Here is a 25,720-nt window from a genome sequence, read left to right on the forward strand (position 1 = left end):
TTTGCCGGAAGTTGGGTTGGATTCCGCCAACCACCTATCGCTTCTCCAGTCCGTACCAACCAAATACCACGTCAAATTCCACCTTCGACATCATACATGCGCCCAATTCCATCCATGCTTCTTGTAGGTATCTTACCATTTGGAGCAATTTTTGTTGAACTTTACTTCATCATGTCCTCCATTTGGTTTTCAAAGGTTTACTACATGTTCGGCTTCCTCTTTTTATGTTACGGTCTCATGATCATCACCTGTGCCGCTGTCACCGTTCTTATGATATATTTCTTGCTTTGTAGCGAGAATTACCACTGGCATTGGAGAGCATTTATGACGGCCGGTGCTAGCGCTGGTTACGTATTTGCAAATGCCATGATCTACTGGGTAACAAAACTACAACTTGGTGGCTTGGCGGGTAGTGTACTTTACATTGGGTATAGTGCATTAATCTCGTTTTTGTTTTTCATCCTTACTGGTAAGTCCATAATCCACAACAATCTAATACGAGATGGTCCTAATAAGTGAATCAGGTTCAATCGGATATTTTGCTTGTTGGGCTTTTGTCCAGAAGATTTATGGATCTATTAAAATCGATTAGGGTTTGACTTGGTTAGCCCACAATGTCCTCCGTCAGATCATGACATGTGCGATTATGTGAGATTGCGGGCGCGCTGGAAGGGTTTGAGGGAAAGGCAAGTCGTCTATGTACCATAAAGCTGTATTTTTCTTGATTTCGGAGGTATCTTCAATTCAATCCGTGTGACGCGATGATTAAAATATCTATAGCGATGGTCCAAAGAGACACGGTGAGGTGCAAAGGCGTTTGATTATGGAGGGATGTATTAGTACGCAGTGAAAATGTATTATCACTTCATTGTGTCATCAGGTTTGCGGCGGTTTAGAAATGATAATTTGTCAATGAAGGCCATGTGCAATAACTATTACGTTCTCACTGATGTCTGCTTATGGCACTAGACTTCTTCTTTCTTCGTCAAGTAAGCAGTTTACTGTTTTGGTATTATTCCAGTGGATACTGCTGTGCTATCATTACTCGAGATTGGTAATTCAAATGTTGGTTTTACTTATTTTATCCTATAAATTTTTACATTTCGGACATTTTTGTCAAGCAAAATCATATTCACATTGTAAAATTTCCTGTCCTTTTTCAATCATTTCCCTTCTTCTATTGGACATCCCCGTCATTTAAAGACCAAATATTGTCGCCCCAAAAATGAATGATCTTGTTCAACTCTCGGAGCTGAAAGAAGTCTTGACTTCTACTTGCAAGATCTTGACGGATCCCAATGATCTTAGTTTTGCAGAGTATCTAAAACGATGGACGGACATTGATTTGAAGACTCCTGGAGCTATCGTACTCCCTACTTCAGAAACTGATTGCCAAAATACTATGAGGATTCAACCACCCGAGCATTGGTCTCTTCCTAACACAGAAATAGGTGAAATGGGCATCAAAATACTGTATATCTTTCGTGACAAAAAGCGGAGGTCACAGTGCATGGTCTACTATTGGGAGTGACGGCATCATCATTGACCTGAGTTTATACAAGGGTATAGAGGTGCACGTAGAGTCTGGCACTGCAATCATCAAAGGGAGTATTCTCTCTAAAGAAGTAGCAGTAACTCTTGCGGAAGCTGGGTTCTTCACTGGTATGTATTATTCTGTCTACCTCCAGAACTCTTGGGAAGTGTAGTTGACTTTACATTTAGCTTTGGGAAACGGTAACACGGTGGGCGCTATCCCATACTTTCTTGGCGGTGGTTGTTCCATTACTTCTTCGGTTACTGGTTTTGGCTCGGACTAAATTGTCTCTGCTCGTGTCATAACTGCAGATGGGGAACTAATCGATGTCACTGATGACACATATCCGGATCTTCTTTACGCCATACGCGGTGCTGGACAACATTTTGGTCTCGTAACATAGCTCGTAATAAAGATTCATCCTTTGAAGAATCTTGGAAACGATGAAGGTGTCATTTGGGTTGGAAGTTTTGTCTTTCCACTTAATCGTGCTTGCGAAGTGACTTCTGTTATGAAAAATTTAATGAACAATGATCAATTTGCAACGGCTGGTTTTATGATCATGGCTCCACCATCGGCACGAGATCCTTGTTTGGTTATTGCGGCCTGTTACACTGGGAATCCTAACGATGCGGCATTGGCATATAAAGATATATACGATCTAAAATCACTTATCGCTAGTGGAGCGCCGGTACCAATTCAGAATGCAAGCGATAGAGGAGAAGCACTCGCGGCTAAGGGAGACTTTAAACAATTCGGTATTGTTGGCCTGCATCAATTCGATGAAGAAGCCTTCCTTCGGACAATTGCAATCTGGAAGGAGATGATTGCGGAATGTTCAGATGCAATCAATACTGCGTTCAATTTTCAATGGGATTCTCGGCCCGTAAAGAGGCCAGATGTTGAGTCAGCTATGTGTCTTCACGACATTAGGTATTGGCAGTAAGTAGAAGATTCTTCTCACTTTCACAAATGTCTGATAAGCTAATATGTTTAGAAACAACTTCATCTGGCATACTGATTCCAAGAACCGATCGAAAGTAGATGAATTCAATGAGCGGTCTATTGCAATAATGCGCGGTAATGATGTGGCAAATTTTGTAGATTTTCAGAATGGTACTCGAGTTGGACCTATTGAGCGGAGATTTCGAGGAAACGAAAGGCTTACTAAGTTGATGGCCTTGAAGAGAGATTGGGATCCAAGAGGTGTATTCACGTCCGAATTTCTCCATTGATTTGCGAATATAGATACAAACGACTGATTCAACTTTGTCTTCAAATTCTATACACGAGGATGTTGATTGTGTGATCACAAGAGTACTCATCAATAAGACACGATCTAGTAGGTCTTGAGCAACTTATTCATTATGCTAGATCCTATAAGTCTAACAATCCGTTGAAGTTTATAATCGATTCAGACTTAAATAGTTTTTTGTTAATTCATACATACAGTCATAATAGAGAAGCTTTTGTACCTGCAGCAACTCTTGGTGCCGAAGTTGATATGAAATAATATACAAAGAGCATTCAGTCTCTTATAGCAAAGCTTCACCTACGTAAAAAAGTAGGAGACAGATACGAAGATATAGTAGTGAATCGTCAAACAAGCTTGAATACTACTTTTAGGGAGGTACCTCCCACTCTCCCCGTAAATTTTGGCCAGAACACCCTATATATCCTGATAGCAGTAGAGTGTTCGAAGAATCTAGAGAGCGATGTAGATCGAATTAATGGGGTCAAGACTTGTGGACCTGGGTTACTGACCGAATCAGAAGACTCGGTGATGAGAGACCCAACTTATGCGAGGCTTTTAGACTATCCGATGAGCACTTTGCTATGTTCAGCTAAAATGATGTAGCTTTTTCGAGAATCTCCATTTTGTAAAGAGGGGGGAGGTCTACAAAGTTTCCTTCACTAAGTTCATACTGACTGAGTGTGCTAGCCGCGTTGCTTTGTTTTCCAAGACGATACTGAATTTGAAAAATGTACTGGGCTAAAAGTTCGGCACAGCAGCAATGAACCCGTGATTCCCATAAGTTTAGTAAAAGCTTGATAATATAGTTTAACACCGAGTGGGCTATATCACCAAGTAGGCCACTTTCATTTCAATTTACACCTTCAAATATAGATTATTTAATAACCATTGAATCAATTAATTTAAATTATCAAAAATCTAATAATCTAGGATCTATTATATTATTTTAATAAATTCTTATATTATAATCTATCTTTCTATATTTATTATAATATTGATTAGAAAATACTTTTTTTATTAGAAATACTTTTTTTTTAATATTTATTATATTAAATTTGAATATTAATTTTTTATTAAAATAATATATTAAAAGTCTTTTATTTAATAAATATTCCTTTTTAATATAATTAAGTTTTTTTTATATATTAATATTTATTTAATATTTTATTTGTTATTCGAAATATATAAACCTTTATATTTAAAAGTATATTCTTATAAACTAATCTTTTTATATCTTTAATTAGAGCTAATATAATTTCAAATATAAATATAAAAGAGTTTGATTAATAACAAGTTATTCGAGATTTAACTAATATTAATTAAGAGAAAACTTTAGTTGAATTATAAGGAATTTAAGAAATTTATTGATTTAAATTGAAAAAAAAGGGAATAAATATATAAATTCAAATATCTAATTTCAAAAATATAGTTTCAGAATTAAATAGAATTAAATCTATTTTTTAAAACCTTGATTTTTTATATATAACTTTGAAAATTATAAAGAATTCAACTTTCGAAATATAATTAATATATATCTTAACGTAGTTTAATACCGAGTAACCCATATCACCGAGTGGCCCACTTTTATCTCAATTTACATCTTTCTTTTTCAATATATATTTTATTAATAACCTATAATGAATTCGAATAATCAAGAAGCTCATATACTCCTCATTATTAAAGCTATTTATAAAAATAAAAAACTAAATATTTAAAAAACTATTATACTCTATAATATCTCTTATATAATTCTTTAATATAAAATAAAAGATTTATTTTTTTATATAGAAATTTAAACTAATAATTATAAAATTATAGAATTAAAAGAAAAGATAATTATTCAATATATATTTAATATAGATTCAAAAGGATTTCTATTTAAATTAAAGAATATAAAAGATATAATGAATTATATTCTTAAATTAAGGAATGCGAAATGTATTGGGAAGCTTTAAGCATATTAACTTATAAAATATCAAATTGAATTAAAAATATATTTTAATTATATTTATAACTTTCAAAAAGCTTTTTATAAAGATTCTAAGTTTATTGAAGAATGGTTTTAATTGGTTGTAAATATATAAGCAAAATACAGTATTTTGGATAATGATTTCTATAATTTCAATAAAACAGGCTTTATAATAGGGATTATATATATAGTAATGATTGTTATTAGTGCTGAGAAATATAGTAGAAGTAAATCAGTATAATCAGATAATCGAGAATGAGCTATAGCAATAATATATGGAAATATGAAGAATGAAACTATTTCTCTATTTCTAATGATTTAAGAACAGATTCATCTCTTCAATTAATATACTAAAACCAGTTTTCCTATGGAATAGATTATTAAATCTATATCTAATAAATAGACAAATAATAAAACAAGTTTAAAATAATTGAAATATTTTGATAAATATATTAAGAATTGAAAAGAAAACAAATATCGAATATTAATATTAAATGGATATAAAAATTACAAATTAATAGCTTTTCAAATATATTATAAAAAAATAATATTATATATTTAAATTTATTATTATATTTAAATTATTTAATTTAATTATTTGATATTAATTATTTTAATAATCTAAAATATTTATATAATATTTAAATTAATGAATTTATTAAAATATATATTAATTATATTTCGAAAATTGAATTCTTTATAGTTTTCAAAACTATATATTAAGAATCAATTATTTCTTAAAATATAAAAGTAGGGTTTTAAGGAATAAATTTAATTCTATTTAATTCTAAAGTTATATTCTCAAAATTAAATATTCGAATTTGTATATCTACCCTCTCTTCTTTTAATCTAAATTAATAAATCTCTTAAATTCTTTATAATCTAATTAAAACTTTTTTTTAATTAATATTAATTAAATTTCGAATAATTTGTTATTAATTAAACTTTTTTATATTTATATTCGAAATTATATTAATTTTAATTAAAGATATAAAAAGATTAGTTTATAAAAATATATTTTTAAATATAAAGAATTATATATTTTGAATAACAAATGAAATATTAAATAAATATTGATATATAAAAAAAACTTAATTATATTAAGAAAAAGTATTTATTAAATAAAAAACTTTTAATATATTATTTTAATAAAAGATTAATATTCAGATTTAATATAATAAATATTAAAAAAAGGGGAATTCTAATAAAAAAGTATTTTCTAATTAATATTATAATAAATATGGAAAAATAGAATATAATATAAGAATCTATCAAAATAATATAATAAATTCTAAATTATTAGATTCTTAATAGTTTTAATTAATTAATTCAATTATTGTTGAATAATATGAATTTGAAAGTGTAAATTGAGGTGAAAGTGGGCCACTTGGTGATATAGGTCACTCGGTGTTAAACTACGTTAATGAATTTATTAATTTGAATATTATATAAATATTTTAGATTATTAAAATAGCTTATATTAAATAATTGAATTAAATAATTTGAATATAATAGTAAATATATATATTTCATATTATTCTTTTTATAATATATTTGAAAAGCTTTTGATTTATGGTTTTTATACTTATTTAATATTAATATTCGATATTTGCTCTTTCTTCGATTTTTAATATATTTATTGAAATATTTCAATTATTCTAAATTTATTTTATTATTTGTTTATTTATTAAATATAAATTTAATAGTCTAATCTATAGAAAAATTGGTTTTAATATATTAATTAAAAAAATAAATCTATTCTTAAATTATTAGAAATAGAAATATAGTTTTATTTTCTTTATTATTATATATAATTATTATAATTTATTCTCTATTATCTAATTATATTACTTTACTTCTATTATTTTATTTAATATTAATTATTATTATCTTATGATATATTATATTTATTATAAAATCTAATTTATTAAAATTATAGAAATTATAATTGAAAATACTATATTCTATTTGTATATTCAAAACTAATTGAAATTATTTTTTAATAAATTTAGAATTTTTATAAAAAACTTTTTGAAAATTATAAATATAATTAAAATATATTTTTAATTTGATTTGATATTTTATAAATTAATATGTTAAAAGCTTTTTAATATACTTTATATTTCTTAATTTAAGAATATAATTTATTATATCTTCTATTATTTTAAATTTAAATAAAAATTCTTTTGAATCTATATCAAATATATATTGAATAATTATTTTCTTTTTCAATTTTATAAAATTATAATAATCCATTTAAATTTCAATATAGAAAATAAAATTATTTATTTTATAATTGAATATTATATATAATAAATTATATAGCTTAATAGTTTTTCAAATACTAAGTTTTTTGTTTTTTTGAATAATTTCAATATTTAAGAATATTCAAGCTTTTTTATTATTTAATTATATTTCAATTGATTAATAAAATGTATATTGAAGTGAGAGATCAAGAATTGAGGTGATAGTGATTCATTTGGTGATATAATCTACTCGGTGATAAAACACGTTAGAATATAAAATTAATCTTAATTAGAATTTAATATTTTTCTTATATAATCTCTTATTAAATCTATTAATCTTTTTTTAAAATATTTATTATTATTAAATGTTGAATTGACTTAGTAAGAGAGTATATTAGATTTAATAGTATTATAATTCATATCTATTCCCTTCGTACAAAGGGGTATTACTAAGCTATATACGCGTTCTACTTCAAATATACACTTCGTATATAAGTGGGGGAGAATGTCATATGTTCTTAGTCACGTGTTCCAACATTAATAGATCTTAAATAGAATCGTAAATTATACAAAAGATTATATTAAGAGTCTGGGGCCTAAAAGAGCTATAGATATTAATAGAAATAGAAAATAGTTCTTTAATAATATATTTATAATAATAAATAAATTCCTGAAAACAATTTGTTATATATTTTATTACAAAACAATCGATATTATTTAATATTTTTGATATAATTCAAAGTATTTTTTAATTTTAAAATCCTTAGGGATATTGTATTAAATAGAAATATAATATTTATTAATAATTTCTAATTAATCTTTTACTTTTATTTGAAGATAAAATATTAATTTAATATTATATTTTATTTATAAATAAATAAACAAATAGAAAAACAAAATCAGATATTAGAGTATTATTTTAGAATATATATTGAAATAAAATAAGGAAAACGGGGAATCAAATTATTTATAATTGAATTTATTTATAATAATTTAATATATTTTAGTTTAAATTGTTTATTATTTTATTTATATTATAAATACAATTTATAATTATTTTGGAATTTTGAGATTATAGATTTATTAGAAAAAGTATTAAATATTAAATAAACTCTAAAAAGACCTCAGGATATTATAAATAAAAATATAAGAAGAATAATAAAGATATTATAATAAAAGATATAAACAAATATGATTTGTTATAGGGGATTAAATATTATTATTGATAAAAAATATTTGAATTTGAATTAATAAGATTTAGAAAAAAAGGTATACAAAAAAAGTTAAATCTAAGAATAATTAGATTATTTAAGATATTAAATATTATAGGAGAATATACTTATAAATTAAAATTATTTGATTTATATAAAAAATCATATAATAAATTTTATATATCTTTATTAAAAGAAAATAAACTACTTTAGTTATCTTATTAGAAAATATTTAGAATCAAAGGATAAGAATATATAGAAATCAGAAATAAAAAAATTAATAATTTATAAAATTAAAAAAGCCAATAATAAATATCTTATAAAATAATAAGAATAATTTAAAGACAACAATATATAATTATTAGTATTTTCAAATCTAAAAAATATATAAAAAATCCTTAAGGAAAATAATCAAAAGTATATTCAAAATAATATTATATTTATTAAATATAAGAAAAATAAGAGAAATAAATTTAAAATAAAATAAATAAAAATCTTTTAAATAAAAAGGATTTTATCATTATAATATATATTCAATTAAAAAAGCATAAATTAGTATAATTCAAGGAATAATTTTGAAGTAAAAAGAGAATTTATATTTTAATGAAATTAAGTATTTTGTATTTATAGTTTGTAAATAAGAATATTTATATAATTTAATAATACAGTTTTAAAAATAATAATATTTTCTATTAGAATTTATATTAATATAATTGTAATACAAAATTTATAAAGGAAATCCTAGGAAATTGTATAACAATAATATACTACAATCTATATATATTACTTATATATACAGAACTTATTGTTTATTTCTAATAAATTATAAATCTTATATTATAATCAATATTACTTTTATTTCACCTTAGGATTTATATATTCATTTTCTCACTACTCTCATTATATCTAAATAAATAGATAGTTATTCAATTTAGATTAAATAGGAATTTTTATAGAAAATTGTTTAATAATTAATGGAAAATGAATTTGTTTTTGAATTTGCGAAATAGGAGGAGTTTTAATTCTTTCTATTATTATATATAATTTTACTCATCTATTCTTTATATTTAATTATATTATTTTACTTTACTATTTTGTTTAATATTAATTATTATTAGTTCAGAATATAATTATATATGATAAAGTTTGTTTTATATGGAATTATGAAATTATTATTAAATATACTATTTTTTGTTCATTTATATATCTGTAAGTTTCGAAAAAGTTATTCTTTAATATTTAGAATTTTTACAAAGAATTCGTTTTGAAATCATAAATACAATCAAAATATTTTTTTAATTTAATTTGATATTTTATAAATCAATATATTTCAAAGATTTCTAATTATATTTTACATTTTTTGATTTGAGAATATAATTGGCTAATATCTTTTATATTTTAAATTTAAATAAAAGCCTTATTAATCTATATCAAATATATATTGAATAAATATTTTCTTTTTTAATTCAATTAAATTATAACTTTTAATTTAATTCTTAATATATTAAATTTATTCTCGAATTCTACTATTTAATATAAATCAAGTATATTACTAAAATTAAATACTTTTCAAATGATTAATTTTTTGTTTGATTAATAGTTTAAATAATTAAGATTATATATCTTTCTTTAAAATGAACTTCGATAACTAATTAATAAGAAAATGTATATTGAATATAAAATAAACAATTCGAGATAAAAATGATCCGATCTACTTGATATAAGCGACCCACTGTTAAACTAGACTATATCTTTTTATATAACTCTCTTACTAAGTCTATTAATCTCTTTCCGACGTATTCCCTACTACTAAACCCTAACAATCTTGATGGGATAATATACTATTGAATTTTAGAGTTCAATATTTCTTTCTGGAATACAATTTTTCTATATCTTATGAATCTTATACTAAAGAATTATATAATTTTGATTGAATTTTGAAGCTACTAAATTTGAGTGTGAAATTGTGCTTCCTGTCACGTTGTGCCGTGAGTCTGTACACCCACACTGGTGGACTATCTCACGTGATTTGTAATGATGGGAAAACGATCACGCTCTTGTACAAAGAGCGGGGTAGATGGTAGTTCATATAGTTAGGAACCCCTCTTCATATAAAAAGAACTGATGGAAAATAAGAATAATTTTTACCTAGTATATGAGTATATTGAAAAAATTCCTCGAAGTCATTTCTACATTTTATCTTCAACATTTCTCGTACATAACGCTCAGCACTATCAAATGGAACTAAAACAATGTCATTCTTTTCAAACATCCGAGACGAATAGGTTTCATCCATTACTATCCCATATAAGTGATGGTAGTCATGAGGATTCCAATGGATCAAGTTCGCAAATTAAACAACAAGTCGATGCTTTCTTGAGTGCCCCCATATTCAGCGCAGCTGCCTATGATCTCGTCATTAGGTCTGCGAGCGCGTCTTTAACCACAATTCCAGACATAACACCCCAATATGGATTACTCGGGATAGAAGTGGGAGAAGAAGGTTGCAGTGTAGAAGCTGGGCTCCGACTGCTTCTTGCCAACCTGAATATGCCTTGGTCCGCATTCATCTGCGGTTCACAAGGTGCTGGCAAGAGCCATACATTGTCTTGTTTGTTGGAATCATCCTTGATAAAAGACAATTCAGCAGGCGAGCTTCCAAGTCCCTTGGCTGGTTTAGTCATGCATTACGATGCTTTCACGAGCAGTAATACGAGTCAACTATGCGAAGCCGTTAATCTGTGTTCATCCGGAATTCCTGTCACAATCATGGTATCACCATCGAATATATGGTCGATGAAAAGACTCTATGGGGAACTTTCATCACATAACAATGGTGGATTTCCCCTGCGTGTCGTCCCGCTCTATCTCAATGAAGACCAGTTGGATAGTTCCAGAATTCTTAAACTCATGGCTTTCGATCCGAATGCTGACAACGTACCTCTGTATATGGGAGCTGTCATGAGCATTATTCGAGAGATAGCTATGTCTGGCGTTAAGTTCACATACACACTTTTTCGGAAACGGCTCGCAGATGTACGCTGGACTGCAGGGCAAGAGACACCTCTTAATATGCGACTTCAAATGCTCGACACCTTTCTAGTGCCATCTACGAAGACGAAGATCATGAAACCAGCCGCAGCTGAAGAAAATATATGGTCTTTCCAGCCGGGATCATTGACGATTATTGACCTGAGTGATCCTTTCATGAGTACCGGTGATGCGTGCTGCTTATTCTCCATTTGCCTCTCTATTTTCCTTGAAAAAAGGGGCGAATGCGGACAGGTTGTCGTATTGGATGAAGCACACAAAGTAAGTACAGCAATATATCCATAGATACTAAGGATATTGCGGTTGACGATATTTGTATTGCAAAATTAGTTCCTACTTCAGTCGGGCGACGCTAAAGTACTTACAAATGAACTCAAGTCAGTCATTCGACAGCAGCGGCATACCGGAACTCGCGTTCTCATTGCAACACAAGAGCCGACTCTGTCACCTGACTTGATCGATTTGGCAAATGTGACGTTTGTTCACCGTTTTCAATCTCCTACTTGGTATAGCACTCTCAAAAAACATTTAGCAGGAGCAGATCGCGATGACCTGTTCCATGAAATTGTCGCACTTCGAACAGGAGAGGCACTGTTATTTTGTCCCACAGCTCGGGTTGTGGTGAACGGAAATATAACAAAGTGCAAGCAATTAGATAATCTCGGGGAAAAATGTTTGCGCATCAGAATGCGGCAGCGCATCACCGCCGATGGCGGCAAGAGTATCATGGCAAATGACCAAAAAAAGATTAGCTCTATGATTATGGAAACCGTTCGCATGCATGTTGTCACAGGCAAAAGTTCGCACGAAAACTCGGACAAGAAAGCGAGATCTAATATCCCCAACCCGTCTACTGAAAGCTCAAGCTCGAAACTCATTACACCTTCAAAAATCTCGAATGTTCAGAAGGTTGCAACTGACACCGGGCAGGATAAGGGTAAGGAAGCTACAGCAGCCCCCGCGACTGCTACGTCCTCCAATAATCAAGTTGGGAAACATGATAAAATTGACCCTAATACTATGGTGAAAAGTAATGCTAGTCAAAGTAGTATGCAGCATAGTGGCAAAAAGTCCAATCACGAATGTACGTACGTTTCTTCCCAAGAATGACACGCTTGTGGTAGTAACCTTTCAATCACATCAGTGAAAAGCCAAAAACTCATCCAAACTAAGGCTCAGCTCAATTCTTCCATTGAACAACACGTTTCGGTCGCGGCCACCGATACAACACTCTTAACGACAAGTGAAATGTCACGGACTGAAAAAAGAAAACTCTTTCGAATTTACCGACAGACTATTAAACTTTCACCTGAGTTTATAAAGATAGATCAAATGAGAGAGATTTTTTTCCAACTTTTTGAAGTAAGCCACCTTTCCTGTTATCAATTAAGTTTCTAAGTGTATGTATGTAGGCAGCTTTGGTGAGAAAGAGAGCAAAGTGAGAAGAATACTCTGGTTATTATACTGGCATCTAGTAATGAATAGGCTATATTAATTTACAACTTGTATCCGCATTTTTCAATATGGTTTGAGAAATTTTGTGCCTTAATCTACGAGTGGCTTACCTATATTTCAACCACATCTGATTCACGTACCGAGGCCGATATGGACCATTCCGACAATGCACTGAAAATAGATTTTTGCCTGAGCTAAAAACATATTTAGAATTCAGTGGTGTGAACTTCCATCGAGCGATGAAGTACGCGTTATTGATATCGTTATCTGTATGCTATTATCCTAAAGGCGTTCTGTCCATCTCTTACTATATATACTTCCCCCTTAGACTCTATTTCCCACACAGACTTATAAGAGCCGGCATTACATCGGACTCTTTATATAAATTCTCAATTGTCGAATGGTTTTTACAACCTTTTTAATGATAGTCCTTTGTTCTAAACCTATTATAAAGGGATTTAATCTTTTGTTGTATATATCTTTATTTTTAGTATAACTTCAAATTGATATATAAATATTATTCAGTTTTATTAAATACGCTTTAATCTTATCAGCTTTTTAATTAAAGATTAAAGATTTGTAGTCGGCGTTACGTACAGAGTGAGATATCGACTTTGCTAGTCTATAACTCTAAGTAGTATCTATAATATTGATTCGAGAAGAATACAAAAGACGTAGTATCTACATATTGTAGGTTCTGTATATCTAATTGTATTCTATCTAAAGAGCTAGCTATATAGGAAAGTAGTAGGCCTTATATAGACACTACTGAAAGAGCTAGTCTCTTTCGCATTCGTTTAATCCTTTTAATACAGTAGCTATTGTATTGAAGTTACTCCTTTAAAGTGAATACTCTTGTTTATACATACAATATTTAAAGAAAATATTTAATTTAGTATATAGTCTTAAAGGAATTGAAGTATACTACTAAGTTCTAGATATGTATTTAGCTCAGATAGAAATCTATTTTTAGGGTTTGTTCAAATCGGTCTCGATATATACAGAGTCTCCGTAATATATCGAATTCTAATATTAATTATACTTCGGTATAGAATCTTTATAATTTACCGAAAATAATACTAGCTGCTCCTGCGCTTCTTTACTTAATTGAAATCATTTTAATGATTATTAAATGAGGAAAGTGAATAATCCTACAGCTCTTCGCTAAATCAAAGTAATCGAGTAAATCTTCTTACGCTTAAGATCGAAAACTTTAACGTCGTTAGTATATAACTGTCAACGAGGTTGTCGAATAGAGTAGTATTAGACTTAAGGTTTGCTTGGAGTCGGTCTAGAATGTTTTTAAGACCGTAAATCCTTATACTATACCGGAATTAATCTATATAAATCCATAAAGATTGAAAGAGACATATATATAATCACTCCATTTCGTTATTATATAAATATAATATTCCCTTTAAAGCAAAATCATATATACTACATTATTTTCGAAAGCTTATATAATCTTTACAATAAAATATAATCTCTATTTGTTATAGATATATATATAGTAATAAGCTATTAGGAATTGATTTCTAATACTATACCTTTTGGAATAGATTATATATATAGTGTAATAACAAAGCTTATAATTTCTATTTATATTTATTTTATAGATATTATTATAGGATTTCTAATTGAATCTATTTTGATTAGATTTGAATTAATAATTGATTAGAAAAATAGATTAATTAAAGATAAGAATGTATTTGTTTAATAATTGAATATTTTGAATTTATTAATAATAAGAATATTAAATAATAGATGAATTTTCTATTATTATAAATTATATAATTGATTAACGTGGTTTATCATCGAGTGGCCTATATCATTGAATGGCCCACTTTCATCTCAATTTATATTTTCAAATTTATATTATTTAATAACAATTAAATTAATTGATTAAAACTATTAGTAATCTAATAATCTAGGATTTATTATATTATTTCAATAGATTCTTATATTATATCTTATTTTTTCGTATTTATTATAATATTGATTAGAAAATGCTTTTTTATTAGAATTCCCCTTTTTTTGATATTTATTATATTAAATCTGAATATCAATCTTTTATTAAAATAATATATCAAAAGTTTTTTATTTAATAAATATTCTTTTTTAATATAATTAGGTTTTTTTTTGTATATTAATATTTATTTAATATTTTATTTGTTATTTAAAGTATATAAATTTTTATATTTAAAAGTATATTTTTATAAGTTAATTTTTTTATATTTTTAATTAGAATTAATATAATTTCGAATATAGATATAAAAAAGCTTACTTAATAATAAATTATTTAAAATTTAATTAATATTAATTAAGAAAAAACTTTAATTGAATTATAAGGGATTTAAGAGATTTATTAATTTAAATCAAAAAAGAAAGAAGTAAATATACAAATTCGAATATCTAATTTCGAGAATATAATTTCAGAATTAAATAATATTAAATCTGTTTTTTGAAATCCTGATTTTATATTCTAAAAAGTAATTAATTCTTTATATATAATTTTAAAAGTTATAAAGAATTCAATTTTCGAAATATAATTAATATATATCTTAATAAATCCATTAATTTGATTATTATATAAATATTTAGATTACTAAAATAATCAATATTAAATAATTAAATTAAATAATTTAAATATAGTAATAAATATAAATATATAATATTGTTTTTTTTATAATATATTTAAAAAGTTATTAATTTGTGGCTTTTATATTTATTTAGTATCAATATTCAATATTTGCTTTTTCTTCGATTCTTAATATATTTATCAAAATATTTCAATTATTCTAAATCTGTTTTATTATTTGTTCACTTATTAAATATAGATTTAATAATTTATTCTATAGAAAGATTTGTTTCAGTATATTAATTAAAGAAATAAACTTATTTTTAAATTATTAGAAATAGGGGAATAGTTTTATTCTTTTTATTTTCATATATTATTATTATAATCCATTCTCAATTATCTAATTATATTGTTTTGTTTTTTATTATCTTATTTAATACTAATTATTACTATTATTATATATATAATTCCTATTATAAGTCTATTTCATTGAAATTATAAAAATCTTTATTCAAAATACTATATTTCACTTATATATTTATAATTAATTAAAACACTTTTCAAAAAGCTTAGGATTCTTATAAAAAGCTTTTTGAAAATTATAAATATAATTAAAATATATTTTTAATTCGATTTAATATTTTACAAATTGATATACCTAAAGCTTTTTAATATATTTTGTATTTCTTGATTCAAGAATATTATTTATTATATCTTTTATATTCTTTAATTTAAATAGAAATCCTTTTAAATTTATATTAAATATATATTAAATAATCACTTTTTCTTTTAATTCTATAATCTTATAATAATTTATTCGAGTTTTTATATAAAGAAATAAATTTTTCATTTTATATTGAAGAATTATATAAAGAATATTATAGAATATAATAACTTTTTGAATACTTAATTTTTTATTTTTATAAATAGTTTTGATAATAAAAAGTATATAAGCTTCTTGATTATTCGAATTCATTATAGATTGTTAATAAAATGTGTATTGAAAGAGATAGGTGTAAATTGAGGTGAAAGTGAGCCACTTGATGATATAGGCTATTCGATGATAAACCACGTTATATATTATTAATATAATAATCCCTTAATTAATCTTTGAGATAAAAAGATTAAAAAAGAAGAGCTTTATTATAGGTATATATATAGTAGTAAGCTATTAGAAATCAATCCTATCAGATATTCCAACACTTTCATCGATAATACAACTTCTGTTCGGTGGGCAAACGCTTCAACTGACAAACTTTGTGAAGATGAACTCATGAGTTCTCGTATTTCATATCGCATCAGACTCTCCAGCAGAAGAGCATGAATTTTCGTTTGTCATCAACAAAACCAGTGGTGTGATTTGGCAAATGGGAAAACATTATTTCCTCTATCAGTGGAACTATCCGACATTATTACGGTCTTATAAAGGCAATGATACATGGACACCAGAACAAGAAGTTTATCAATTACCAGAAGCTAACGTTGGGGTTAATTGAATAATTGAAACAACCAATGCCCAATCACACCCCATGCACCTCCATGGTCACTATCTTTGGGGTTTTGGTCAAGGTACTGGAACTTACGAACATGTAATTTGACGTTAGCTAACGCACCACGAATAGATGTGGTACATTTGCCTGGGTCAAGATGGGTGGGTAGTGATTTTTTTACATGGATAATCCGGGAGTAAGTTTAAAAGTTCATATGAGTAGAATCTTCTTTGAAAATTCAGAAAACTAATATGATTCCTCAGCATTCAGGCCTGGATCATGCATTGTCATATTGCTTGGCATACTTAAGAAGGATTGGCAGTCCAAATTCTGGAAAGAGAAAGTGAGTTAGTTGATCTGTTGGACGGCGACTTATTGAATTTAACGTGTGCTTGGAATTCCCATGCTTCAGCTGATAAAGTAATTCGGCCTGACTCTGGTATATAAGTGAAGAATTTTGTATCCTTCTTCTTCTCAAAGCGAGCGTATTATCATCATTGTAAATAATGTGTTGTTTTGGCAGTCGGGAGCTGTAGTAAAATTAAACCAATGTTTTGTAGTAGTTCCTTTATCTGAGAACAAAGAATCAACAAAGCATTATATAAATCAATGACAAATCTCCAATCCCCTTCGAATTGCAAAACTACCACAGAACAATGCCTTTATTAACTTACTTAAATGCTTGTTGAGTTGCGGAAGTAGATTCACCAACCTCATGCCTGTTTCTAATCAGCCCTAAACATAGCAACCAACAGATTAACATCTATTTCAGATACAATGTCACAAGAAAATATTCCAGACACTGCCCCAGTGGAGGGCGAGACTAATCTTACATTCGGACTCGAACTCGAATTCATCTTCGCTACAGTGGATGCAGATAAGCCTGATCCCCATCCTAGAGATCCTCGCGAGGTTGATGGCAAGAAATTCCCTGATAAAGAAGCTATCAATCGCGATATCCTCAAGAAGTTGACGGCAATTGGTATACCAGCAGTCATTACGAGTAATGATATGACAGATGAGGAGTCCATAAAATGTTGGATTTTGAAAGAAGATACAACTGTTGGCGATGACACTCTCAGGCCTGCTGAAAATAAGAGCAAAATCTACCATAGAAATGGAATGGAGATAACTTCTCCTCCCTATTATTACACTGAACCTGCTCGGAATGCGATCAGAGAAGTGTTGAGGACGGTAAGAGGAAACTATAGGGTATGTGTTGATGAGACCGCAGGTTTACACGTTCACGTAGGTAACTCGTTCAACGGCTTTCAATTCCTAAAACTTCAACACCTTTTAGCTATTGCGTATACATATGAGCCACAAACAGAATTGATCTTTTCACCAGATCGTGTATCAGGTGACTGGTGCCCTCCTTTTTCGAAAGGTCGTTTTGCTATGGCGAATCCTGACCTCACAAGAGTCGAAGTTCTTGAAAAGATACTAGCATACACCGATAATGAGTCGTTGATTGAAGATTTTGGTGAGTCATTAATGGCAGGTCGGCTCGCGTTCAACATAGAGGGTCTAAAAACTCCTTACCAAGATGGGATACGCACCATTGAATTTCGACACCACCATGGCTCTCTTGATCCTCAAGCTATTCTCAACTGGATACATGTGTGTATTAAGTTCGTGGAAAAAGCATGTTTTGCCAAACATGATGAATTGCTGGCGCAACTACGACAAGATGTCGCAAAGCCGATCGGCTTTGGTGAAGGACATCTTAGTACGATTGACTTCTTCATGTGGCTCGGTTGCCCAGCGCAAGCCTATTACTATTGTGCCGACATGGTAACTGACAAAGATGCTTTTGAACAGAGAACTAAAGATGATGCAGCACGTCATGAAAATTTCGTCAACTGGGCTCGCGCTCGTCTCATCAATCTTGCGAAAAATGCTGAGGAGAACAAGGGAAAGGATAGCTCCAAAGAATCAGAGCCAACTACGAGTAACTCTGAATCCACAGATGACAATGAAGCTGATCAGGACGAAGGCAGCAATAGTGGCAAAAATTCATCCAATTCAAACGAGAATGAGTCATGATGTGTAGTTAATTGCCTCTGTTCTGCTTTCTCTCTTGACATAGTTGGCAATCGGCCTAAAGTCAAGCAAACAAGTTAAATAATAAACTATATAAATTGATTTCCCACATCTCTTATTTCCCTTTACTCTCTTCCATTATTTTCCGAAGAAATATTTAATAGTGATTGAACTACTTTGTGAGCGTTCCGTAGAGTGTGATCGATTGCCTGTGATGAGTCTGACGATAGTTCTCTAAATTAGGTCGTGATAAAATCAAAGTGTGACCTTTGTGATGTACGAGTTCCTGGAAGTCTCAAAATTAAAGAGCTCAGCAGTCGGTGCCATTAAAGTTTGTAAGTAGCTAATGCTCCCGACTTGAGTAATTAGTTTAGTATATTCCTCTTTTGCCAGGGGCAAATCGATTATAATCAGCTTCAATAAGAGTTGCATGACATATGGCTGACGAAAGTGTCTATTGTTCCACGATATGTGAAGATACGGAGATGCATTACAGTAACCATACAAGTTCTGCGGAAACTTGGTGAAATATAAGAAGATGGTTAAGACTACTTTCATTAGTACGACGGCGTTTGCGTCCACTTCCATGCATCTTCTGCCCTACAAGCCATAAAAAAAAGTTGCCGTTCAAAATTGTATGTACTTGTACATTAATTCACTTAAACTAGATGAGAAGTTGGACTTAGAAGAAGAACCATTCTCCTATGAATCCTGCATTCAAGTTCCAAAGAGAAACACTTAATTAAGAATTCCAAAATGAACACTATTTTGAACACGCTTTTAATGATGACTTTGATATTTAGAAAAACAGAATCAACCCTTACAAGACTTGATAATCACCACACGAACATGCGTCTTGTCATTCGGAAAGTAGAGGGCCTCATCATCCGACGAAAAATTATCTTGTATCAACATGTCTCAACTAAGAGGGTTCTCCAGTGATAACAGCCCGAAAAACGGTTTTAACAACAATGTACCACTTGAGTGACCTCAGAGGAAAAACCGGCACTTGCAAAAGGCGAACCGAGCTCCTATCTGATGGAGATGACAAAATTTCGGGTATCATATCAAATAGACAAATTTAGAACGACTAGTCAGTAGTAGATTGTAGACTTTGGGTTTAACATACCAGCTACTAAGAACATAGTCGATCTGCTCATGACGCTCTGTACACCGCCACAGAATTCGACAATAGCGGGCGCCTACTTAATGCTTTGAGGACAAATGCAATGCTTCGGCAAATATTCACCAATGGATTTGCGGATGCTGTTGTCACCGGTATCGACACACAGTACCGGCGTAGATGAATTTTTTCAAGCTATGAGATTTTCCCGATAATAAAGAAAGAATAAAGAAAGAATAAAGAAAGAATAAAGAAAGAATAAAGAAAGAATAAAGAAAGAATAAAGAAAGAATAAAGAAAGAATAAAGAAAGAATAAAGAAAGAATAAAGAAAGAATAAAGAAAGAATAAAGAAAACAATATAGAAACAACAAAGAAACACTTCTTCCTTGGATTCAATGGCCATAACCCGAGAGTCATCGAATGAGGGTAGGCGGTCGGTTCGCTGAGTATAGCACAGCCTTGAGCCGTTTGAGGAATTGATATCAATCGTAATTCCCTTAAGCTTGAAAACTTTCTAGGGCTTTTTAATGAAATGAACAAAATGCAAGTATGTGAACGCGAAATTATCTCCTCGGCAAATTATTGCTTCGGGTCACCTAATTCTGTTAATTTTGATCTGTCACCAAAAAAATATTCTCCTTTTTTCTGGACAGAAATATCTTTCTACTGCCATGAGCACTTACTGAAGAATGTGTCAGTACTCCTTGCCGGTTCCAGCACCGTCTCTCGATGTCTTTTTATTACCATGTCGTATATCTTGTGAAAGATGATGTGGTTTGTCAGGACTTATTTTTAATTGTTGAGGAAAGAAAGTCTTCAATGCAGCTTGGAGATCATGTGACATTGATACTGTCGTTCAACCTAGCGCTTAGGTTATGGTGGGGACTGCGCTTATTTTTTCTTCCTTAGAGATCCCGAAAAATTTCACTGTATAAATTGAGTAAAAGTCTTTGAAATACCTCATTCATTTTTTTTATTAATCCTACTTTTTTCCTCAAACTTTTTCTTAATTCTTTGAATATTTCACACCTGTCAGGTGTTGAACTCCCAATATTTTCCGGAACGGCTTTATATCACTTCCATCCTTCGACTTCCTATTTATAGGATATCGATACTAGCACAAACATGTCATAAACACACAACAACCCTCCTCTCACCTCCCCCCTTCCTTATTTGAAACAATCAAAGATGGACAAAATAATTGATGCACGATTCGATCGAGTCGAAAAGGCTCTTGTCAATCTAATAGCTTCAATCTCCAAGTATAGTCCTGTACCTGCTTTAGCCCAAGACCTTGTTCTTGCGGATCAAGAACTTAATGATGGATTATCACTTTGTACGTCTAGCCTTTTATACTTGTTCCGCCATTTTAATACCTGCCATTCAATTTCATTCATTAACAATCTTTTCACAGTGAACCAGCATCAGCAGAACACCCATAAGCTTGGTACTCTCCATGCAACCTCTGCAGCCCTCGATACGAAAATTCGCGACTTTCTCATCCTTCTTACTAGCACACGAAGTGAACTTCTCAGCACCCCATCCTCTGATTATCCAGAGAACAAGAATTTAGTAGAGTATGAAGAACTTCTTAGCTATGCGCGAAGAATTTCCAAATACACAGCTTCGCCAGAGATTCGATCTTCTAAACCCGAAACATCATCACCGAAGCAAGAGGAAATTGCGACAAATGGAAGCACTACACCCAGTGTTACTGTGACTGGCAATGGAGCGAATGGGAACGCTATGGATACAGATGTCCCCTCGGTGACTCCTAATGGATCCAATCCGCCCGCTCCAAGTCAAGATCAAGTATCACAACAGCCTTCTCAGTCGCAAACGGCCCTTGACGCAGAGATTGTACAGGCTCTTAACACAAAACTCGATGATCGTCCATTCCAGCCATGGGCTCGTGAAGAGGATATCAGAGGGGGTGCATTAGCAAATATCCAAGCATTGCTTGACGGTGGGATCGATCCTGAAGGATGGGATCCCGAGCTTGAAGAACAAAAGAAGAGAGAGAAAGCTGAAGATTTAGAGAGGGAGAAAGAGGCGCAAAGAGTGAAAGAAGAGGAGAAACACAGAGCGGATATGGAGAGAAGGAATAACGCTATGAGTGCGAATGCAGGCGCAGGCGTCGGCGCCGATAGACCCAAGGTATTCCAACTGGATGAGTTTGATGACGACGATGATTGAGCGATATCGTAACCTTTGGTAAGTCCGGTGCTCTTTTTTCTTCTTTGCAATTTTTGATACGGAACTTTATGATGATGGTAAAAAATCGATTAGTCTTGAAGACAAAATACATGGTTACAAATATTACGCATGCGAGCCTCTCTGATTGTTCAGCTACATTTTATGTCAATTATTTGTATATAAGTCGAATGCAGCTAACAATCTTCTCTTAGAACGTAGTGACAGCCCGTCAGCTGTGTCATTACCCCCTGTGAAACAATATGGATGGTTGAGATTTTGAGAAAGTCGACGAGGTGATTTAACTCTCAAAATCTCAACCATCCATATTGTTTCATATCATTTTAATGAGATCTTCCAATCAGACTGCGTACTTCGGTGCGAGGAAGGACATCAAACACAAGCGTCACCATATGTTGTCTCTTGCTATATGCAAAGACCGGACCATCTTCCAGGCACAGTACGTTTCCCTCAAACTTTATTTTGACTTTCCATACCACCCCGCAATCCCGCAATGATTAGACACGAGTTTCATGCACCACTCATATAGCCTTCGGGTCGTTGATGAGGAACAAACCACTTTTGAGAATGAGCAATGAGATACAGCACCTCTTTTAATATGATTTGAAATTGTTGAAAGGACTTGCGCTAATCATTCTTATAGATATTTGCCAGCATTTGATTGTGAGTTGGTCGATAGTTATTGGTCTGTTGGATCTCGGGAAACAAGTCTTTTTGCCTAAGATATTCAATTCTGATATGGTTTCGACTATCCACGTAATACCTGATAGTCACAAAAAGTGTATGTCTCATGGTGGTGGCATCTTACATTCATTCTCATAGGTTCACCCGGGGTGACATAGTAGCAATAATAATGATAATCATAATAGACATCTTGAGTGGAATAACATCTGAATAGAAAGATAACCCTGCGTCCGATGCTACACTAGTGATCCCTTATCCTAATTAACATATGCAATGACCAAAAACCATCCAGTCGATGTTACCAGCATGTCATCCCTTAGACCATTTGCAAGCTCTTGTTTACATGAAATCGTTTGGATTGGCCATGCTATCATATCCGTGCACACTTTTGGTTTATCCCATTTAGACCTATTGAACACCGTACACCCACGCCACGCTCCAATGAAATGATCAACTAATAAAAGTTCACAAAAGTCTATTCTTCCACCCACCCATCCATCCATAACCCTACCCTACCCTAGGCGCAAGAAGAGCTATCGATCCATGCTGTGGTATCGTCAATTCTCGGGTCAGATTTCTCTCCTCTTCTTTCTCTCCATTCGCATATTGAATGACCTCGTTCCTTGATGTCAGTGGACAATTATGATCTTTCGTTAACTGTCCACCTTCTCTTTGGCGCATGTCCAGGATCTACAGCTGGGCCCGAACTTGCTTGTAGTCTTGGTGAACCCCATAATCCCAAGGGAGCAACTTCATCTTCCTCTACAGCACTTATTTCTATCTCTTGGTTCTTCGCCACGGTTGCTTTATTATCTTCTTCAACGGCCGATGTCGATGTCGACGGTAGTGTCTTCGCGTTTGTTCCATCATCTCCAAAATTCAATATCATGCTATCAGCATCCGTGTCATCATTTTCATCGACGGATTCCCTAAGCGGAGGAGTGGCGCTCCAAAGCCCAATAGATGATTGCCTGGCCGGTGTAAAGGTGCGAGGCTGAGAACTCGCCACGCTTGCTGTTCTTCTGATACTACCCAGACTAGAGTTTACAGTCGTGGAACGATTGGGATCTGCAGGTTGACGTTCACGGAATGTAGACAGGTTTGCGATGGAAGGATTGCGGGAAGAGACAGTACTGTTCGGAGTAGATCGAAGATGCTCGGTATTTGCTAATAGTTTTATATCATATTCGTTTGCGATTAATGAATTCTTCGAGTTTGTACGAGAATGTGCCTTAGATGTTGCCCCAGGGGGTGAAGCGGGGATCTCTTCGGTAGTAGGTTTTCGGACGGCCATAGTTAATGATGCCATACCGACGTCCATCAAGAGGGGTTGGTTGGTCAAGGCACCAATGAGGGCATTGCAACCAGCGCCATGAGTGACCAGGATAAGAACCAAATCCGTATCTTCATCTTCCTGATCTTCGTCAATGGAAAACTGCTTTCCAAGCTCTGGACTAGAAGGAGTCTTGGTTGCCATTTGATCAAAATTCTCACTAGTATTATACCAATCTAACATGTTGTGGAGGCCTTTGCGAAATCTTTTATGCATCGAGGGCCATTCTTCACCGTATTCACCACCATTTCCCCAACTCAAAGGCTCGCGCATGCTGTCCCATTGATAATCAACATCAACACATGCATCTCTAGCGTGAGTAGCATATCCAGGTGGTATAGGATCAGACGTAGAAATTGCATAACTCGGAACAGGTGGTTGATAAATGCCGTGTTCAGAAGCTGGCAGATGGCCATCGGCCTTCAAGCCTTGACGACTTCCATCACTTCCCACGCTACTCAAACTGCTCGTTCGATCTCTTCTGGGTAGCGCATGGCTCAAACTCGATACTGATGGAAACTCTTTTTTCTCGGCTGTAATAGGACTTCCCCATCCACCCGGAAATGGTTGGAAGGATGAACCTTGGACGGAAAAGTCTCGCACATGTATCAAGCTATTGTGGTCCTCTCTTCGTAACAAATCGGCTTTAGCACCAGCTACCATCATAATAGAGCTTGGGGGTGGAGTGATATGTTCGAAGTAATCTGGAGCCAGCCATTCTCCGAGAAATGCATCAACTCGTACTATCGATTTTTTTATGTTTTCAGTTTGTCCGATAATCTTATTACTCGAGCTCGACGCAATAGCTGTAGTCTCCAGGAGTGGGGCTAGTCTAGGCGAGTCTGTTGATGTAGTCGGACGAACTCTGGGTGACGAGTGCATCTGCGAACTTTTGTGTTGAGAATGCGTGGAAGAAGATCGCTGAGAGTGATGTGTGTGCCCCGGGTTTTGTGCGAGGCCAGAACTTATGGCAACTGATGTCTGGACGCAGCGCAAAAATGGCGAAGTATGTATAATAACTTTGTGCCTTCTCTTTCTGTTTTTACCCCCATTTTGACCATCTCGAGCAATAAACTCATCATCCGTCTCGCGAGTTCGTAGGATGCTAGCTATACGGGCACCGAGAGCTCTTGATTGCGACCATCCACCATATGTAAGAGGCGGATCGTATGGAGTCGGAGTTGTGAGGTACCATTGATTATCTGCTTGATCGAGGCGAGCACCATGTCTGTGTAAAGGGTTAGATATTACTGCCAGCAAAAGAGTCTTTCATGAGGACGTTATGTGAAATGGTAATGTTAAATTTTGGTTTACACGACTAGAAAAAGAAAACCCAATTTGGTAATGATGCAATTTGGACCGTTAAGAATCTCTTACCTGACAACAATGATAACAGCCGGCGGCCTACCCATTGTTATTTGCTGAGAAATCTTCGATAGCAGAGCATGCAGTCAATGGTAAAGATGGCTCGTTGAGGTGATTATAAGAGGGATTTTAAAAATGAGCCGTCGATGTACAGCAAATGCTTAGTG

The 25,720-nt window shown here is 31.8% G+C and overlaps 7 protein-coding genes across 7 annotated transcripts; 6 read left to right on the top strand and 1 right to left on the bottom strand.

Moving 5' to 3' along the window:
* Positions 1-96: 96 nt before the first annotated feature.
* Positions 97-592, top strand: EAE97_008943 (uncharacterized protein; the record flags this gene model as incomplete). Its single annotated transcript, XM_038879458.1, has 2 exons — positions 97-469; positions 525-592. The coding sequence occupies 2 exons, from the start codon at positions 97-99 to the stop codon at positions 590-592; spliced, it is 441 nt and encodes a 146-aa protein (XP_038729471.1).
* A 633-nt stretch (positions 593-1,225) lies between these two features.
* On the top strand, positions 1,226-1,817 carry EAE97_008944 (uncharacterized protein; the record flags this gene model as incomplete). Its single annotated transcript, XM_038879459.1, has 3 exons — positions 1,226-1,473; positions 1,496-1,662; positions 1,723-1,817. The coding sequence occupies 3 exons, from the start codon at positions 1,226-1,228 to the stop codon at positions 1,815-1,817; spliced, it is 510 nt and encodes a 169-aa protein (XP_038729472.1).
* Positions 1,818-2,045: 228 nt separating this feature from the next.
* Positions 2,046-3,030, top strand: EAE97_008945 (uncharacterized protein; the record flags this gene model as incomplete). The annotated part of the gene is made up of 2 exons (XM_038879460.1): positions 2,046-2,476; positions 2,532-3,030. The coding sequence occupies 2 exons, from the start codon at positions 2,046-2,048 to the stop codon at positions 2,767-2,769; spliced, it is 669 nt and encodes a 222-aa protein (XP_038729473.1). The 3' UTR covers positions 2,770-3,030.
* A 7,423-nt stretch (positions 3,031-10,453) lies between these two features.
* On the top strand, positions 10,454-12,708 carry EAE97_008946 (uncharacterized protein; the record flags this gene model as incomplete). Its single annotated transcript, XM_038879461.1, has 4 exons — positions 10,454-11,527; positions 11,597-12,350; positions 12,411-12,628; positions 12,679-12,708. 4 exons carry the CDS (start codon positions 10,454-10,456, stop codon positions 12,706-12,708), a joined length of 2,076 nt encoding a protein of 691 aa, XP_038729474.1.
* Positions 12,709-17,566: 4,858 nt separating this feature from the next.
* EAE97_008947 (uncharacterized protein) lies at positions 17,567-18,835 on the top strand (the record flags this gene model as incomplete). Its single annotated transcript, XM_038879462.1, has 1 exon — positions 17,567-18,835. One exon carries the CDS (start codon positions 17,567-17,569, stop codon positions 18,833-18,835), a length of 1,269 nt encoding a protein of 422 aa, XP_038729475.1.
* A 2,310-nt stretch (positions 18,836-21,145) lies between these two features.
* Positions 21,146-22,153, top strand: EAE97_008948 (uncharacterized protein; the record flags this gene model as incomplete). Its single annotated transcript, XM_038879463.1, has 2 exons — positions 21,146-21,293; positions 21,372-22,153. 2 exons carry the CDS (start codon positions 21,146-21,148, stop codon positions 22,151-22,153), a joined length of 930 nt encoding a protein of 309 aa, XP_038729476.1.
* A 1,342-nt stretch (positions 22,154-23,495) lies between these two features.
* EAE97_008949 (uncharacterized protein) lies at positions 23,496-25,600 on the bottom strand (the record flags this gene model as incomplete). Its single annotated transcript, XM_038879464.1, has 2 exons — positions 23,496-25,416; positions 25,566-25,600. 2 exons carry the CDS (start codon positions 25,598-25,600, stop codon positions 23,496-23,498), a joined length of 1,956 nt encoding a protein of 651 aa, XP_038729477.1.
* Between the last annotated feature and the right edge of the window lie 120 nt (positions 25,601-25,720).

This window comes from Botrytis byssoidea (assembly GCF_014898295.1).
Source record: "Botrytis byssoidea strain MUCL 94 chromosome Unknown BBYS_020, whole genome shotgun sequence".
In the NCBI taxonomy this organism is placed as follows: domain Eukaryota; kingdom Fungi; phylum Ascomycota; class Leotiomycetes; order Helotiales; family Sclerotiniaceae; genus Botrytis; species Botrytis byssoidea.